At 41.2% G+C, this 18,937-nt stretch overlaps 1 protein-coding gene and 1 long non-coding RNA gene across 13 annotated transcripts in view; one reads left to right on the forward strand and one right to left on the reverse strand.

Annotated features, from left to right (window-relative positions):
- The window catches only part of cald1a (caldesmon 1a), a 53,017-nt gene that overhangs the window by 25,028 nt on the left and 9,052 nt on the right, over window positions 1–18,937 (forward strand). For 8 of the 12 annotated variants that reach the window (XR_011103513.1, XM_068716838.1, XM_068716839.1 and 5 more), the window contains 7 exons: window positions 7,180–7,317; window positions 9,526–9,958; window positions 10,046–10,078; window positions 10,171–10,383; window positions 11,853–11,959; window positions 13,627–13,894; window positions 15,721–15,858. Coding sequence is in view for 11 of the 12 variants with exons in the window: in XM_068716838.1 (XP_068572939.1) it covers window positions 7,180–7,317; window positions 9,526–9,958; window positions 10,046–10,078; window positions 10,171–10,383; window positions 11,853–11,959; window positions 13,627–13,894; window positions 15,721–15,858 (1,330 nt within the window). In the remaining variant the exon portion in view is untranslated. The remainder of the gene's footprint in view (window positions 1–7,179; window positions 7,318–9,525; window positions 9,959–10,045; window positions 10,079–10,170; window positions 10,384–11,852; window positions 11,960–13,626; window positions 13,895–15,720; window positions 15,859–18,937) is intronic. The other 4 variants (XM_068716842.1, XM_068716845.1, XM_068716843.1 and 1 more) reach the window with 4 other exon arrangements.
- Window positions 2,177–5,256, reverse strand: LOC137877114 (uncharacterized). Its single transcript, XR_011103512.1, has 3 exons — window positions 5,208–5,256; window positions 5,007–5,089; window positions 2,177–3,064 (listed from the first exon to the last, which is right to left on the reverse strand). It is a non-coding gene; the product is annotated as an uncharacterized lncRNA (long non-coding RNA).

An 18,937-nucleotide genomic window follows, 5' to 3' on the forward strand; every position in this document is an offset into this window, starting at 1 on the left:
AATAGTGAAGGAGATATATTGGGTGATAAAATAGAGGGTTAAGTCATTCATCCAGACAGTGAAAATAAAGTGTCTGCCAGCTTGTGTGTGCTGTATGGATGGCGTCAAGGTTATCGCCACAGGGATATTACACGGAGACCAACAAGGGTCTTTTTACTCTTCTACGTATTTATTTTGGGTAATGAACAAAGCCCAACCGATAAATCTACATGACCAATATTATCGCTCAATAGCTTATCAGGGAAGTATATCAGATATCAGCATATATATTAGCTCATAAGTAACAAGCAATTTCAGTGTTGCCATTATATTTTAATTACATATCTTGTACAATACTATCACTTTATAAAGTTGACATGGCAACATGTTAGCAAACAGTTTCATATTTGCACATTGAGTAGATAGTAGTCATTTGGAGTCATGTTTCTGGCAACCTGACAATTGTAAGTCCGGCATTCACTATCCTTTTAGCTTTGTTTTGGTCTTCCCTAGTCCTGAGGGACATATCTGGGAGAGGAAACGGTATGACCAACTAAATCATACACACATACTACTTCCATAGCAACTTTATCTACAGCTTTTGTCCCCTCAGAATCAGTTTTGATTGCATTTTGGTGTAAAGATGCTTTACATTTTGATTTGGTCTAACAGCTATAGAATGTTCTCCCTCTTGACGTATTTTTGTTTTTACTTCTTTTAACATTTTACGCGTCATTTCCCCAGATGCAATCGAAATAGCTGATTGAAGTGAAGGTTAATGCTGTTGTTATGTTTCATGGCTTAAAACCCCTGCTGCTAGAAGTAATTATGCAGTTTTGGTGGGTTTATGATACATGGAGAAGATGGAATTTGGCAGAAAATGTAGACTGAGAAGAGCATAAGAGATGACGACTGACTGACTGAAAGAGAAATGGACCATGAGTGAAAAAGAGTAAGAGTTGTAAGCGCCTTTGACATGTACATTTTCAGCTCGGCAGGAGTTTGTTCATGACTGTTTATTTGGTCCGGGAAGCAATAATTTCAACTAGCAGGCGACACACCGCTCCTGTTATTGATAAAAGATTACATCTCTACACTGTTTCCATCTCTGCCAATATATTGAAACAATCAATATTTACATGCCCCTCTTGGTTGGACTAGTCAAAACCACATGTTGTCTCATTGGCCTGTCTCCATTCAACCATCACTGAGCACACTGGGAGAAGACGGAGAGACGCAGGGAGAGTGTGGGGCCATATAATAACCGCTGTAGGAATGCCAAATTCCTGGCTATTATAAGTGTTTACTGGCCAGGTCTCCATGAGCTGTTTCCTACATGCTGGGACAGCGAGGTTGTCCGCGCGTGAGAGTGTGTATTTGTCCCATAGTCTGTGTAAGTGTGCTATGCATATGCATGTTAGCGTGTGCATGTGCAGGTTAAATACATGCATTCAGTTATTAAGTTTACCGTGCAAGTGTTCGCTTTAGCGTGCACGTGTGTTGGTGTGTTTGGATCAGCATCAGGTGATGAAGGTTTGACAAGCTACCATTGTCTTTTCTGATAATCAACTGTTTGTGTGTGTGTGTGTGTGTGTGTGTGTGTGGGTGGCGGGAGTAGAGCCAAGCCGTCCCTGTTCTGTCTTATATCAGCCTCGGTTATAGTTGAAAATGATTGTTTACATAGAGGTGCGCAATGGGCTTCAATTCACTTCTCGTTCTATTCAGTAAAGCCGCGCACACACACACACACACACACACACACACACACACACACACACATGGTTTTCTGCTCTGCATAAACTCACACTCTCTCATGCTCTTTAGCTCCCCTGCTCATCAGTCCTATAGTACGTCTCTGTTCAATGAAACACACAGGAATGTCTCAACCACTTCTTTTTTTTTTTTCATCTTTTTCCAAAGAGAGCGCATGGATGTGGAATTTTCCCAGTCAATCAGTGACTAGCTTCAGCGAGAAATAGTCTTCTTTTGTAACATTGATAGTACACATTGTTGTTACTGTCTGCAGCTGGAGCAGTTCATTGCCCTTACTGAATATTTAGACATTGCACATAGATAGATAGTCGGCACGTCCGCAATGATGAGTCACCACTGTTGTATGTTGGGACAGTTAAAGGAGCAGTTCAAGGATTTGGGAAATACTTTAATTCGCTGTGAATTAGATAAGATTAATGCCACTCTAGTCACTGCACCCAGCCCAGCCAAGTCGTTTTTAGACTTTTTGTGCAGTTTATATCCCATCCACTCAGACTTTGTTAAACTCAGCTAATTATTCTAACTAGGCTGTAGCTTCCTATTCATTGCATTGACACGAGAGTGGTATCAATAGACATGTTTCCTTAAATGAACTAATGTAATTCATTCAAGGCTTTGCTAGATATACAATGTTGATTTGCAAGACTTTGAAATTTCCTCTTTGATGTCCTTTCTAGGAAGTGTCTATTTTTGACATTTGCCATTTCCCTCTGTCTCCTCCTCCTCCGTCTTTCTTGTCACACCGTCTCCTCCTCTCATTCTGTATGCGTCTCCTCTATCCTCTTCTTCTCCCCTGGGTGTCACTGTCTTTCTTCTCCATCTCCTTTCTCCTCCCTGTCATCCTCCCACCACATCACCCTTCTCCTCATCTTCTTCCACTTTCATTTTCAATCCTTCACCCTCCTTATTCTTCTCCTCTTCCTTCCCGTTCTCTCCCAAAACTTCTCCTCGTTCCCTTTTGCTTACATACCTTCCTTCTTCTCATCTTCCCCTTGCTTCTCTGTTTTGATCTTGTTCTTCCACATACATTTTCAAATCCACATCCTTGTCCTCTTCCCTCCTAACCCGATCTCTTGTTCTCCATCTCCTTCTCAGTCTCCTCTTCCTTCTCCAGCTCCACCATCCTCGTCTTCCTCCTGTTTCCCCCGTTCATTCTTCACATCTGCGCTGTCCCCTCCCCCCCCCGAGGGACCAGGAAGGGCCGAGGAAATAACACCCATCCTCCGTGAATAAGCCATGCCAAACAATCCACGCCCTGGTTGAATGGACCGTTCCAAACATGACCCTGTCCTGCATCGTAAACCTGTTGGTTCTGTCAGGAAGAGAGAGGCAGACACAGATAAAGGGATAGAGATAGGGAGGGAGAGGTTGAGCCACGTACATGTCAACTTCTACCTCACAAAATCAGCTTGGAAAGGAATTAAGCTGTTGTTGCTGATTTCTTTAAGCCAAATTTTACTCTTTCACTCCCCAAAAGAAGTGAAAATGTTATATTTATGTTTTAAATGCAGTCTAGGGGAATTTTAACATTGTGTGTTCCAGCAGAGCACAGGGTGGGGAAGAGAGACAGACGGGGTACGTTGTGGTTCTTTGGGCCAGCAGAAGGAAGGGAAATAGTCCAGAGAGGCCAGCGTGGGAATGGGTCAGCATTTCTGACAGTGTAAGAAGAGCCCCCACCCTCTTTCCCTCTCCCTCACCATCCCTTACTTCTCTCCCCTCCTCTTTGTTCACAGCAGCTTTTCTTTTCGGTCTTCCTCTCTACTTTTCTCCCTCCCTCCCTTCCCTCCGTCCTTCTCCTCTTGAGGAGGGGTGAAGAAGTCTTTTCTCATGGGCTTTTCCCGAATTGTTTTCACTGACATTTCTGAGATATTTTGCTGTAAAGAAAATATTTGGACATATTTCTCCCTAATAGGCTCGCTGATGGCGATATTTTGGGCGCTGGTGCTTTTCACGCGAGTTACTTTGTGGATGCAGAATCCTGCCTAAATCAGCTTTACTGTACTATGCGGTAAAGAAACAAGCAAATTTATACACGTGTGACAAGACTTTTAATTTCCTTTTCAGCTGTGACATAGCTGCCTCATGGAAAGCTAAGTGTAAATTAGCTGTCAGAAAATACGGTGCAGTTTTGCTTTCCTTACATACTGTACTTGGCCACCCAAGAAAAGGGCATCTGTTGCATACTATATTCTGACAGACCCACATACCTGAAGCTTATAACTGTGGCTGCACATCATTCTGAGCAAAGATGTCGAGTATGATTAAACCTGTAGATTACTCCTTTTTCCATTATCGTGCACGCCCTTTCCTTTCCCGCTTTTCATTTCCCACTTCTCCTTTTTATCCTCACTCTCCATTTCACTCGCTCTTTCTTTTCTCTCCTTTTTTTCTTCCCCTGTCCCTGCTTCCACCTATCTCCATATTTCTGTGTCAGTATGCTGATAGAGTTTGGGGCCTAGGTAAGGAAGGGGATATTAAATCAGGGCTTTGGTTGTGTACGCGTCTCTAGCCAAGGCAGTGATTGACAGGAATGCTAATTCAGCTTTTAGGAGTTTGTACTTCTCTCCTACTGAGGAATCTTTAACCCTGAGATTGTCGTCTTCACCGCCACCAAGGTCTCTTTTGTTCCATTTTTAGCTGTTGTCTTTTTCTCTTTCTCATGACATTTGGTGCCGTTTCTGGGATGGCGCAGTCCTCTGGGAGCTAAGGCAGTTGTTTCTCAACTTTTTTTCTCTCTGGCATTTTAAATAAGAGTTAATGTACTCTCTACTGCAGGGGAAGTCAGTTGAAGTTGATGGAATACAAATGAAGTTGGAAAAAAAAAAAGATTTGGGAGGGTATATTTCAAGCAAGATTATGAAACTTGTGAAAGAAGAAATAACACTTTCTTCCTCTTAAAAGTAAAAAATTGAATTACTTAGCAAAAAAACTGTTTGTTGCAGCTTTGCTTGGTCTGATGTGACCCGTAGCTCATTGTGACTAATGTAAGCTAATGTTTGCAAACTTCGGATCGATATTCTTACAGAGTCAGTGTTGACTTTCTGACTGTCCTCTACTTGTGCTTTGCCATGCTACCTTTTAGCATTCACCATTATATATTGTCATTTTAATTTGTGGCCACAGTGGATGGTTGTAAATATAATGACTTTAAGGTTGAAAATAGTCAAACTAATCTGAATAAGAACAGTTTTCTGACCTTAAAAATGCTGAATTGTCAGAACAAAGCACACACATGCACATGTGTAAATCATTACCTGACGTCACCGATGTCACTGTCCCGTAGGTCCATCTTAGGCGTTAACAGATAAATCTGTTCTGTTATGACAACATTCCTCATCTGAGAGAAAGAAACGGGAGACGGAAAGAACAGCAGAGGGGAAGGAAAGGAAGAAGGAAACTGTTGTTCACAAGCTGTAAAACCTCACATAAACCAAAGCAGCTTTAGCTCAGCTCACCACACATGTTGCAATTAACATGCAATAGCACGCTTTGCTGGCTGACCTCAAAGGCGGCGCTGTGATGTCAGGTAGCTAGGCATGTGGTCAGCGGTGGGAGTGTAAAGGTCAGTCGGGGCGACACAGATCAAGCATGGAGCTGAGTTCATAGATGTCAGGTGGTCAGAAAAACAGCAGTTTGGGAACTAATTTGATACTTTGGAATAAAAGGAAAAACTGTCTAACTGTTGTTAGATATGCACAGTTTATGATTATTTGATTTATAATACCATATCAATCATTCTTTACTTTTTGGGTGTAGCCATTTCCCTAAACTTGTCTACTTCCATTTCTGTTAGACATTCTGAATTTGACAAAGTGACTTTGCTCCAGAAAAGGCCTCATTGTTGCTTTCAATCAAATTGAAGCACATAAATATACAGTAGCTCACTAGCCAAACTAGATTGTGAACAATGGAGTTGTGTTGATGATTTTATGCAGCCGCACCCTTTGCTTAAACCACTACATGTCTGCGTTAGATTTTGTACTATTAAGCATATGGGCAGTTTGTTTTTACAGCAGATTTATCCCTTTTAATGGCAGAGAAGGAGTAGAAAGAAGCAGTTTTCAAATTCTTAGCTTCTAATGCAAAAACATTTTTACCAATGATACTGTATGTTAGACATGACCTGGTGTGACTTGCATCATCTACTGTATGCTTGACTAGCATAGTATTGGGAAAAATGCATCACCGAAAGTAAACTGAGTTTCATACTGTCGAAATCATTAAAGGTTTCGATTTTTTTTTAATTATATACATGCACGCATTCTTAGGTTGTAAGAGAAATAAACTGGGCAAATTATATTTGTGTTGTTAATCAGCAAAACTGAGATTATGTCAACATTTTTATGAAAACAAGAAGCAATATTCCCTCCACCAAATTGTTTTTCTTATCTGCCTACTTCTCTCATCGTTTTAAAAAAATACTTTTTTGCTCTCTTGCTGATGATTGGATGAACAGATTCATACCACTCTCATATCGCTGCATTAAATACACAGCAACAGCCAGCAGCTAGTTAGCTTAGCCTAGCATAAATACGTCAACAGGGGAAACAGCCAACAAAAAAACAATGGATCAAAGGTGTAAAGGTAGTAATAATGCTCACAAGATATTAGGTTAATTAGGTTAGGTTAATTGAAGAGTTTAAGAGATGCTGGTAAGCAGATTTTGTTTTACATTTGGGCAGAACCATGGCTAACCGTTTCCCCTGGCTCCCCTGTGGTGTCATATTTTGCGTACAGATATGAGAGTTGAATCAATCTTCTAATTCTCTGCAAGAAAGCAAACAAGTGTATTTCCAAAAGTGTCAAACTGTTGTTTTTAAGTGAGAAGGTGCTGAAATGGTTGTCTCTGCAAAACTGAGGTTGTGACTATAATTTCATTAAAACAAGAGACCTTATCTACAAAACAGAGCTCGCTCCACGTATCTCTAAGTTGTTTTGACACAAGATATTTTTTTTTACTTGAAAAATGTGATTTCTAGATTAAATATGGTATTAAATCCCTTGTAGAAATCTAAACGGTGGTTGTGCACTGCATAAACACACACATACGCACACACTGCTACATTTTGCTCTGTTCTAACACTGACCAGACCAGACCAGAAGCACTGTTTCTCGGGCTCCATGTTATCCTCAGCCAAGCCATGTCTCCGGACTGAGTTTTTATCAGCTCGTGGAAACTGCAGCCACGATAAGAAGTAGTGGTTGTTGCACAGCTGACAGGTCAGCTTGATAAGAGAGAAGAAGGGAAAAAAAGCTCAGACAAATCCACCAGGTTTGGTCACTGCGATGATTACAGTCCAATTTAAAGAATCGTTCACTTTGAAGTTTCTAATCGGGAAGCTAAATTGAGGAAGGGGAGACTTAGGCAAAGGGTTGAAAGTTGAAAGTTCGTGTCCTCACAGTTTCTATCTCTCTCGTCTCCCTCAGGTTGGCGAGGAATGATGATGATGAGGAGGAGGCAGCCCGCGAGAGGAGGCGCAGGGCACGCCAGGAGAGGATGAAGGGCAGGGAGAGTGAGGAGCCCAGCGGACAACCAGACAGTCTGGTCATGACCAACAGCCACAGGTGACACACGTATATTAAAACAGCTTCTGTCTGTGACATATATAACATCAACAGCCGACTGCTTAGCTCTCACTTTTGGTCCAGCTGAGGAGGCAAAAGAGGAAACAAGAAAAGGAGGAAACTGTCACTGTAATATCACCCTGCCCAGTTAAAGTCCTGTTTCTGTGTGAAAAGAATGTCAGGACAACTCAGAAGAACATCTCAAAAATGTATTTCACAACCTCTGCTTTAAGAAGAGGACGGTATATTGTAGGTTTTTGACGATTATTTGAAGACTTCTGGGAGGTGGGAAGTTTTATTCTTTCATAAAACAATTGAGACTTTGCTGAGCTCTCAGCAACTGTTGTTTGTCAAGCTTTTCGTTCTTGCTCAAGAAATATCTAGTTTACAATGGTAGATTTACCGTTTACCAAATTTATTTGGATTTTTTAATCATTGGGTTCTTGAATTCAGATAGAATTTTTTTTTTTAAAAGTACCCTTATAATTTCTGGCAGGCAGGTATCAGTTTTTCAAGCTGATATGACAACTGCTTCTGGCAGATTTTATTCGCTGTAGCTAATAGTTCTTTTTAAAATTAGAGATTTTAGATATGCACACAGGCTACATGTGATACACGCTAAAAGATTAAGTCTGTTATTTTGTTCTGCCATAACACTGTTTAATCAATGCCTGACATTTCTTATTATTTTGGGGGTTTCAAAAAGGCAAAACAAGCTCGATGCCATCCTCCAAAATCTTTAGATACATAGTGTAGTGTCGCCCTTACTCGAGCCTCATGCACACCACTTCAACATGTGGAGAAATCCACAGCTTGACAGGTCTGCTGTGCTTAGTTATGTATTGTAACATTGTCAGGTGTTGTATGATGGATTTCTGTAAAGTGGCTTTTTCAAACGATTCATTATTTTTGCATCCTTTATTACATTTAAATCAACCGATTTGACAAGAATTGCAATCCACTTTCTACCCAGTCTCAGCTGTCAATGCGACAACCAACTCATGATCTCATACCTATCCATCAGAAAGACTGCCATCGGAACAAAGGGGCTGAATATCCATTTCTATGCCTTTTTCAGGGCTGTTAGATCAATCGTCTTGGCTGCAGTGGAAGTGGTGGGTTGCTCTGACATCTAGCAACACAGACACTGCTTTGTGGACATGAATGTTTCCCCTCTATGAGCTCAGAGATACATCCTGACCCAGTCAAACAACAAGGGGATTGTGCAGGAAGATGCTGAGACAGGACCCAGTGTTGAATATCCATTGTCAATTGAGTAGATGCAAGGATAATGTTTGCCAGACTTTTAGGTCAGAATTTTAGGATTCATGCTGTTTGGAGTGAGGTGGATGGTATTTGGTGGATTGAAAGAGATAATAAATACGTAGTTTTTAGCCATGCAGATGGTCAGTTGGACAGGTCCACCACTTTGGTCCAGACTTAAATATAAAAACAACCATTTGGTGGATTGTCCTGAACTTTTATACAGATTTTCATGATTCCCAGAGGAGGAATCATTTTGACTCTTGTATGTACAAAAGAACTATTGAGGAAGGATGAAAATGTAACTTGAGACCTGGAATCCAAGAGAAATACACTCATTTTCTGTTTATTTTGAAGCCTGACCAATAGTTTATTTTAAAGAATATCTGTGGTGAAGGCCTCTCAATGCAGCCAGTTGTCAGCATTCTCCACATACTGGCTAAATGACTGACCGATGTGGCAGCCACTTTTTCATTTCTTTTTGCAACCCAGAGAAGTGTTTGCTTGAACATTGTTGCTCTTTCACCTTTTTTTTGGAGTATTAGTGGCAAGTCACAGTCATGCAATTGATCAAGTGCCAAACATTTTGAGGAAACTTTACCGGGCATATGCTTTTGTTGAGTTTTGGGAATTAACATTTTTTCTGTAATTTCCATTGTTTGCAATGTCGGAGATCTAGTCCCAAGTGAGTCAATTTAGCACGGTTATTTAGCTGTCTTGTTTAGTCCTTGTCAAAGCACCAAGTTTGTGCTCAATCAGAATCACCTGCACATTAGTTACTAACATCCAAACCCGATAACTGCATAAAATTAACAACACAACAAGTATCTTGCCACTTAACAGGAGATAATATCATGCATTCAGTTTAACAGCCGACGTCTGCTGCCCTGACCTCAAGGCTTCTTCCTCTTTAACAAAATGTTTGTCTCCTCTCTCTCCTCCCAGTGTGACACAGACGATGTCTGTGAGCAGCTCTTATGGAGGAGGTGGAGGTGAAGACGAGGACCAGGCCCTACTGGATCGCATGGCCAAACGTGAGGAGCGACGGCAGAGGCGCATGCAGGAGGCTCTGGATAGACAAAAGGAGCTGGACCCCACCGCCACAGACGGCAATGACAGCATCGCCATGGAGAAAAACAACGTAGAGGAGGAGAGGCCCTCCTCCTGGCGTAGGGGTCGTTCCCGTGACAATGAGGATGAAGAGGAGAAGACGGAGGCGTACAGCTCAAGGAGAGAGGAGAAGAAGGGAGAGGAGCCGAGGGAGGAAGAAGAGGCTACTAACGAGGGTGGAGAGGAAGCAGATGAGGGTGTTAATGAAGAGGAGCAGAAAGTGGAGGTGGTGGAGGACAAACCGAAAATGTCTTACTTGAGAGAACAGGTGAGTCACCTGTTCATTTAGTTCAGCCATTTATTGGGTTATTTTTGTAACTGACAGTCCCTGCAAATGTAATGCTTATTTCTGTAGGAATCAACCGAAGAACCTAAAATGCAAAGCAAGGTATGATCTTTGATTTGTTCACTTCCTAATGCACATCTGTGAGGCAATCACTGATCTTTCTTTCAAAGAACTGCTATAAACCTTTTTCATAGGAACTTGCTGAAGAAGAAACGCATTCAGTAGTCAGTGAGATTGCAAACCAAGCCAAGTCAACCAATTCAGAGGCTGAGGAGGCTTCAGTAGCTGAGGAGGTACCTGAGGATGATAATGTAGATTATTCTTCAGAGAATAAGTCTGTGACTCTCATAAATGACTCTGAAGAGGACAATGAGGTATCTGAGATACTACACTCAGTGGATAATGAGGTATCATTCATGTGGTAAGCTTTACAGTAGAGGTGTGATTCACAGCACAGAACATCTCTCTGGGTAACTTCAGTGTCTTGATGCATCTTTCAGGAGATGTGTAAACTGACATCTTTCCAGATTAAGCCACAAAAGAATTCTTTTAATAAGGCTATCTTGTTGACTTGTGATTTATGTCGGAGCCAGACGCTGAAATTACCCAGACACCCCGTGTCGTCACAGTGTGGCTTGCACCATTTGCAAACTGGCGGTAACTGAGCCTACGTTTTAGTGGTCACAGTGTTTTTCTGCATGTCTTCCATCTCAGCTATGAGAGCAGCAACACTTATTACACAGACTCCACTCCAAAAACTCTCTGCAGCTGAGGAACATAATGTAATTTAAAATAATTTGTGTGTTTACTGCAAGGAGACATCATAAGATCATTGAGCCATCGTATCATGTGTCTACTTCCAGTCAAACGTTTTAGTCCATGTTTAGAACCCCCAAAATTAGAAAACAACAATTACAAATGTCATACTTTTCCACAAGTATGGTTTTAACCAAGCAAACCCATGATCTGTCTTTTAATGCATCAATAAAGGCTTCCAATTTATCACACAACCCAAAACTTGCATCTTTCAAACTCTTCTCGACACAGTTGAATTTACACTTTCCAGTTTGATCTCTCATGTCACCTTCTCTTACATTGACAAACAAAACCCCCTTATGAACCAAGCATTTCATTTTGTAGTCAGTCTGGGTCTGTCTGACCTGTTTTGACGAGCGCTCCTCTTAGTTTCAAGATCTGTTTCGAGAGCCTTTGATAGTGTAAACAAAGATGCTCAGAGACACTTCACGTTTCTTGGCTCTTTCCCTGTTAAGATACATTTCTTGTGACGTTTCTTATTCCTCAGAGTAATAAAAGTGTGACTTTTTTCTCTGTTTTTGAGCTGACATTTGCCCTCTAAAGCGCAGATTAATGCAAAGACTTAATTGCAGTAAGTAATTAAAAAGAGTCTTAATGACTTTATCAAGACAGGTGTTGTTAAGTAGGTCCACCAGCTCAGCCTATAATATGTTAAAAATGCATAGACTGTGCTAGATAGCATCAACAATGAGACAAATGCACCCTCGGTGCTACAGGTTAATAATACTGTATATGATGCTCGAAAAGCCTGACTGGCAGTGTACATATTGGGCTTGGACACATAATGATTATAATTTATAAAACTTGAATGATGTTTTCATGATGGTCAAAGATACAAAATATACAGCTCCCATGGTGATCACATGTTAGGTAATCCGGTCTCACTAGTTATGCTGGAGTGGACGCTGTGTTATGTGATGTTCTGTGTTATTTTGTTTGGGGTGTGCGCTCGTTCTCTTTCTCGTTCGACATCCCGCGATGTCACATGCCAGACTCCGCCCATTTAGCCTACCCACCAGTTGCACCTTTGCTCACTGTCCCCGTGGTTGTTTCTGTGCAGGTGAATGAGAGAGGTTGGGCCAGGGAGGAACAGGGGAGGCAGAATGGAGGACTGCACGAGGAGGAGGCGACTCCCAACCAGCACAGGAAACCCGAGAGGACCCTCAGGTACACAGACGCAATAACACTGGGGACAGCCAGGCCTGATGAATTATTCAAGAGACTCCATTTTCAACAAAGTTCACGTCCCAATTTGTTGCCAATTAAGAATGAGTGCCCAAACAAATCTAAAATAATGAACTGAATGAGATTCAATTTGTCCTATAGCTAAAATAGTAAAAATCGATATAGTATATTCCATCTAATTCCACATATGTTGTATTTACCGGAGATGCATCACTATGGATGCTTTGTACTTTTGTTTCCCACATGCATTTTCATTATTTTCCCTCCTGGCTGATACTCATTACATAAATGTAGATGAAAAACAAGATTTATCAGTCATGCATAAAATAATTTAGTAGTTTGTTCAAAAAAGCCTGATGCTTCAATTTTGTAGCTAATAAGATAATGAAAGGTGACATGCAGAAATTCATTCCCACACTGTCCCAATATATAAATATATAAAACCAAGCAATAATCTGAAAAGTGAAGCCGAGAAGTCGACTCCTCTGGTTGATTTATTACCTCAGTAAACATGAGTTTATGGTGTAAATTACTAGTTTGGAAGTCTTCTTTAATACAGCATGATGTTCATTTTGTAAATGATGATCCTATTTAGAGTAAAATTGATGATTAAGCAGGGAATGTTGTAGGGCGTGGCTACCTTGTGATTGACAGGTCACTACCACAGTGTTGTCCGGTCTGGGAGTTATTCATGTTTTCATGAATAACTCCCAGACCGGTTATTCATGTTCATGTTTTCAAAGTTAACTTGAACATTTTGGTTACAAATTTCACTTCTGGTTGCAAAAAAAAAGAGGCCGACGACCAAAAACCAAGATGGTGACGGCCAAAATGTCAAACTTGAGTTTTCAAAATCATTACACAAACTTAAAGGGTGACGTCATGGTCTATGAATAAAACATAATAAAGAAATATTATTAGAATATAATATAATATAGAAATATATATTGATCAGTGTCTAGTGTCTTCACTTGACCAGTTGTGGAAAGTCACTGCAGTAACTTGATATTCTTGACATAAAGGTCATGCTACACAACAACCAAAGCTCACGGTTTCTGTCTAAAATAAGATATCCAGAAGTGTGAGGAAAATAAACACATACCTATGAGAAAAACATTATTGATAGCATGACATTAAAACATTATGTTTACTGAATTATAATATTGCAGTCTGACACCTATTCTTAAAATGATTGAGGAGAAAATGTTGGTTGTAACGCTTGTTGGTATATGCAGAACAAGGGCCGTTTATTCAGACGGGACCTTAATTGTCGATTGCTTATTGCAAGTCTGAATCTGTATTTTCAACAAGCCAGCTGTTTTGTGAGTAGCAGAGCAGTTGTGTGTTTTGTCAGCTGAAGTTAGTCCCCAGCGTGAAACACTGGATGAAACTTGAGATGGGCTGTAACATTATCTTTGCAATGGTGATTGTTGGTATTTGTATATTGTGTGCACATTTGGTTCTGTCTGTGTGTGTTTTATTGTCCATGAAAGAGACAAGTCCTTCCAGTGTCTGTTTGAATATTCAGTTTGTATCAAATGTCAAGTGTCAACCTGAACGTCAACCAGCTTTGCGTGCTACTTCCACAGTTTTTGTTTCTGTTGTGACCTGCGTGTGTGCTCAAACCCGCATTTGTGTGTCTGTCCCAGTCGTGGCAGTGTGCGTTCCCCCGAGGTGTCCGCCGGTGACGACCAGGACGACGCTGCCCGCCTGGAGGCGGAGCGCAAGCTGGAGGAGCTGAAGCGCCGACGCGACGACGCGGAGAGCGAGGAGTTTGAGAGGATGAGGCAGAAGCAGCAAGAGGCCGAAGTCGAGCTGGAGGAGCTGAAGAGGAAGAGGGAGGAGAGGAGGAAGGTGCTGGAGGAGGAGGAGAGGCAGAAGAAGCAGGAGGAGGCGGAGAGAAAAGCCAGGGAGGAGGTAAGGAGGAGAGTCAGTCACTTTATAGATGCTGTTTGATCAGTTCAGCTCTGACTGCCTGTGTTTCTCTTCTCCCTTTTATCCAATTTCTTCTTGATGATCTGTTGAATTCAAACTGAAATAAAAAATAATGTTTAGGAAATATAAACTATAATGATGCAGGTACCGTGCAGTTCAAAAGAGGATCCAAATGTTTTTGGACATATTTGGGGAAACAACATTGAAGCTTCAGGCTTCTTAAGTGGACGTCTCCTATGGCAGCTTTAGACTGACATCTGAGAGCATTTTCCATGGTGTGTTACTAGCTGGAGCACATATCCCTTTATAGCCTACGTATGTTAATACACAACTTATTCTAGGGACGCACATAATGCTGGTTATGTGCCATTAGCGACATTTAAGACAAGCAAGCCAAGCCAACTAGCCTCCACTTTTGTGGCGGAAGCAATTTAGCTTAGCTTGCTAATCGGGACTGATTCCCACCTGCACAGGGCTATCCCTGCGGAGAAATAAGATATGTGTTTTTATTTCTCAAATATGTATTTTAAGTTCAGTTTGATTTCAATCTTATTTGTCTCATTTATTCCTCTTATTTCTTCACGTTATATCTTTAGATTTCACAACCCACGTCCTTTTCCCTTGGTTTTCACACTACCACTTTCATGTTGATTTAGCCTTTACACCTGTGTGAGCTGAAACCCATGCATCACACTCATGCTAGCGCCGCAGTGACGTTATCTCGCCATACTTCACTGTTATCACGACTCCAGCTATTTGGGTCCCTATCTCATAACTCATGCATGTCATTCCTTCATCCACCTTTTACAACAACCTCATCATTATGTATCTCAAATGTGATAACCTCCTTCTTCCTATGTGTTCAAATCTGTATTCAACCACGTAATGTCGTCCATTTTCCCTTTCATCCGCTCGCTCTGAGGCTCTGCGTTCTCGCTGTTACCCTGACTGGTCTTCTTTGTTGCTCTTGGTTCTGAATGTGGTGGCCCGTCTCTCGCTATTTGCCCCCGTTCTTCTCCTCTTGTGTGATGTTAATGAGGCCTTTTGGTTTGTAATTAAAAGATGGCCCAGAGATAGAGAGAGACTAATTAACCAAGACAAGGCTGCTGGAGTAGGGTGATACACTGCCAAGCACCAGCCCTCTTCTGAATACAGTACAAATGGTTCATACATTAATTGTTTTTTAAAAAGTGTTGATAGTCTGCATGTCTCAAGCTTTCCAAAATGCCTTTTTTTTTCTTGAGGCAGGCGATCACTGTAAATAAGAATTTGCTCTGAGTAATTTAATTTGTTCCTGGTCTGCTTCATTAGATAGAATAAGTAAATCAATTAGAAAGTGGCACATAGTTATTGTCTGGGTTGGCTGCATTCCTGATTGTTGGTTGTCCGTCATGTTGGTCGCTTATGCTATTCAATATAATAACCCATAAACCATGGGAAAGTCATTCAACGTATACCCAGGCCTTGACATATTTTACATTTGCAGCTCACGACACTCTGGGTCTGTGAGTCCGTTCCAAGGGAAAATCCACTTGTGCACAGGAAGCAGGCTTTAGGTTTCCAGCAGTAACCGTGGTTTGTTTAGAGTAAATACAAGAGCAACGTTAGCTTGAGCAGCAACATCCTGCATGGATGGGCTGGCAAAAAACAGAGCGCCACCTAGGTATGCTTCAATTAAATTTACAACAAGCTCCCTGTCAACTCCAAAGATGCTGCACAAGAAGAAAAAGGACAATGCAAACATGATTTCTTTCTGACACTGCATCTGCTGAACTGCCTCAACTCTCAACACATCTGTCTTTTCTCAGGATGAGAAGAGGAAGATGAAGGAGGAGATTGAAAGAAGGAGAGCAGAGGCAGCTGAGAAGAGACAGAAGGTGGAGGACACTATGGACGGGGAGGGCAGACCCTTCAAGTGTGTCAGCCCTCGAGGATCCTCTCTGAAGGTCGGTCCGCCATTTTTAACCTCCAACCTCTTTGCATTCAACAGGAGAATGTCAGTGCAGTATTATTTGCCAATTGACCATTTTAACCCACAAGGCTCATAGTTATTGTTGCTTCATACTGTGTGTGTGTGTGTGTGTATATATATTTATATATATATATATATATATATATATAAATTGCATTATTCAAACCTTGATTTTTTTACAATTCAGTCTTGATGGCAACATGCATGCAATTATGCTATAAGAAGTAGAATAAGTTATAGTAGAAGACACAAAAATAAAGAAGCAGCAATGTTCTTGTATTGCTTTTCAGAGCTAGTTCGTCCTAGTATTCTAAACTTGATCATGAAAAATGTGGACAAAACTTCTTACGTTACCCTACGCTCTTAATATAGTAGCATTATTTTGTAGTAGCTTTTACTACAGCCTCCTGCTAAGCTATGATAAGACAATAGCTGCTCGAGGCAGGGCTTTAGTGAATGGTCAATTAATCAGACAATTTTTCATGAACACAGATTTTTCATTCCAATATTTTAAACAAGTGTAACTATAAAAAACTGTGCCTTTTTTTTCTGTCTGTATATAAATCCATCCAGTACAGTTGTCAGCTAAATGGATTCGATATAATAGTTCTCCAAAACCTGCAAATCCCACTCATCCGGCAGTGCAGCAAAGCTCAAGCTAAACATTCAAAATATTTGGAGAGATTAAGTGCCAGGTGACCTGCTCCTGCTCTTCTCACCTCTTTTAGCTCTCTGCATGAAGTGTTATCTGACTGAGATGAAGGTGCTCAGAAATAGAAAGACCCTCAATGAACTAGGGGGAGAACTGTGGGAAAAAAAGTCAGCTGCTGGCAAGTTTTTCTGGATTTCATTTGGTTGTTCACCTTGAAATTCTGCTGACATGTCAACCTGTGTGTCACAAGAAACGCTGCAATAGGAAAAGCAGCCTGAATCAAACCCAGCGCGAGGCCCTCCCCACCTCACCCAAAGTTAAATGTTTGTCACGGCAAAGGAACGTTTAATCAACTCAAATGTGAATAGATGTTTCCAGTGTTGCCAACAGCCAACTCCCACACGCTGAAAATCGAGGGGGATTTTCAGCCAATGGAGAAAATCTAATTAGTGACAGTTAGCAGTAATATCCATCTGGCCCATCCTGGTGAGACTCCAGATTCGTGGCTGAAAACAGGCCCGAGCAAAAATTCTTATGCTGCAGAAGTTAGGCCTACTTTCTGAAACCTCAATACAGTATTGAGGTTAACTGGATATTTCTCAACAGTGAATTGGTTTGAAGTGTTGTTGGTCAACAGAGTTAAAACTCAAATGTATAAAGGCTTCTGTTTGCACTAAATATGTTTGAAGATTAACAAGTAACCTTCCATACAAGTGTTGGGTACTTCTTTTCATTTATACATCGTCCTATTGTTGTAACTCACCTGTAGAGTTGTTCCGATACCAATAGCAGGATCGGAAATGCCTCAGATGCAGCCTAAAATGCTGGATTGGGTATCAGCGAGTAAGCGGGTCAGATAATTTACACTACACACTAACGACAGCAACTCGTGTCACGGTCCTTACATGCTGCCTGATCGGTAATGTGCATATGCAACTCTCAGCAGAAATGAGAAAGAAGCAAAATAGCTCACTCTTCAGCCACTTTAATCATCAGCTCCGGAAAAGAAAAACAATGCTGTACGAAAATTGATGATGGAAGCTAACGAGAGAGTCATCTCGCTTCTTTCTCATCTCTGTTGAGACGTGCTCATGTGCGGTTTTGATCAGGCAGGTGCCAGTGGAAAGTGTAACATTAGCCAGTGCTAGCAAACTGTCAGAAATTTGGCAAAATTGTACGCTTGTGAATCCCACCAGTAAAATGAACATGTGTTTTTAACACACTAGTATTGGAACGGTACTCTGTGTCAGCTAATACTCAAGGTCAGGTATCATAAAATCTTTATTCGTTACGTCACAGCACACCAGTGAAATGCCAGCATGTACGACTAAGCTATTTTAATAATTATTGTAAACTACAAATGGGTGAATGAACATTTCTGCACACATTTGTTGTAGCTCTGATTGTACTGGAATCGATCACTTTGTTTGTGGTCAGTTTTGTAAATAATGTTCAACTGTAATTTTCCACCATGCTGCACTCGCCTCACAGACACAGCTTTACTTTGTGGTGATGTTCACCGTAGGTGCAGCTGAGTTTGTGTGTGTAGGCATCTGTCTGTTTTACTTTTCATACACTACACTCTGTGCTGTGTGTATGAATTGTTGCTTTGCAGTGTAACCCTTTTTGTTTTTATTTATGTGACACTGTATTACTACGGTATAATGTATTGCATTGTATATTGTCCCCCAACCCAGCGCATGCAGTTCTTAGAAACCGTCGTTTTCAAAATTGCATGCATGCCATTGAGAACATACATTTTTTTCTTCATTTTCTTTTTTGCCCAACTGTCATATTGTGGCTCCTGTTACACTAAAACATCAACATCAGTAAAACATGCCTCGATATCAGCAATCACCTCCCCAGTGGAACCCACAGTCCCAGGAGCTCGCCCACATGTTATCAGCAGTAAACCAGCATAACCCTGCTCCGTACTGTAGATAAAGCACAGTGTTCTCCGTGAGAGAAGGACAGAGCAACAGAACGAAGGACAGGCTGCTGGGATGCAGGAAAGCGATTAGGGTTAACAGGATTACTGTAACTGCGTTCGGATGGCTACGGCTCTTTAAAACGCGTCTGAGAATGGGGAATTTCCTGTCGGGGAGTATTTTGGGAACTCCCACATTTAGTAGCAGCCGAGCACACGGTCCCTTTTCACAGGGGGAGGGTTAGTGAGCTTTTTCTACAGTTTCGTCTTTTGTGCGTTTAGTGGGCCTAAGGAACCGTGTGTTGCCCCCTCTTTTTTTTAAAGAATATCATAAACAATCCTCTGAGTCTCCCACAGTCCAACAGCACATAAGAGGAAAAAAAACTTGCTGTGTTTTTTTCTGTGTGTGTGTGCGTTTTTGTGCGTTTGTGCATGCCTTTCAGAGCATTTTTTCACAGGGAGGGAACAATTACT

The sequence above is a fragment of the Cebidichthys violaceus genome, unplaced genomic scaffold (genome assembly GCF_023349555.1).
Source record: "Cebidichthys violaceus isolate CVI_PGR_0920_01 unplaced genomic scaffold, fCebVio1.0.p SCAF_21, whole genome shotgun sequence".
NCBI classification, from domain to species: domain Eukaryota; kingdom Metazoa; phylum Chordata; class Actinopteri; order Perciformes; family Stichaeidae; genus Cebidichthys; species Cebidichthys violaceus.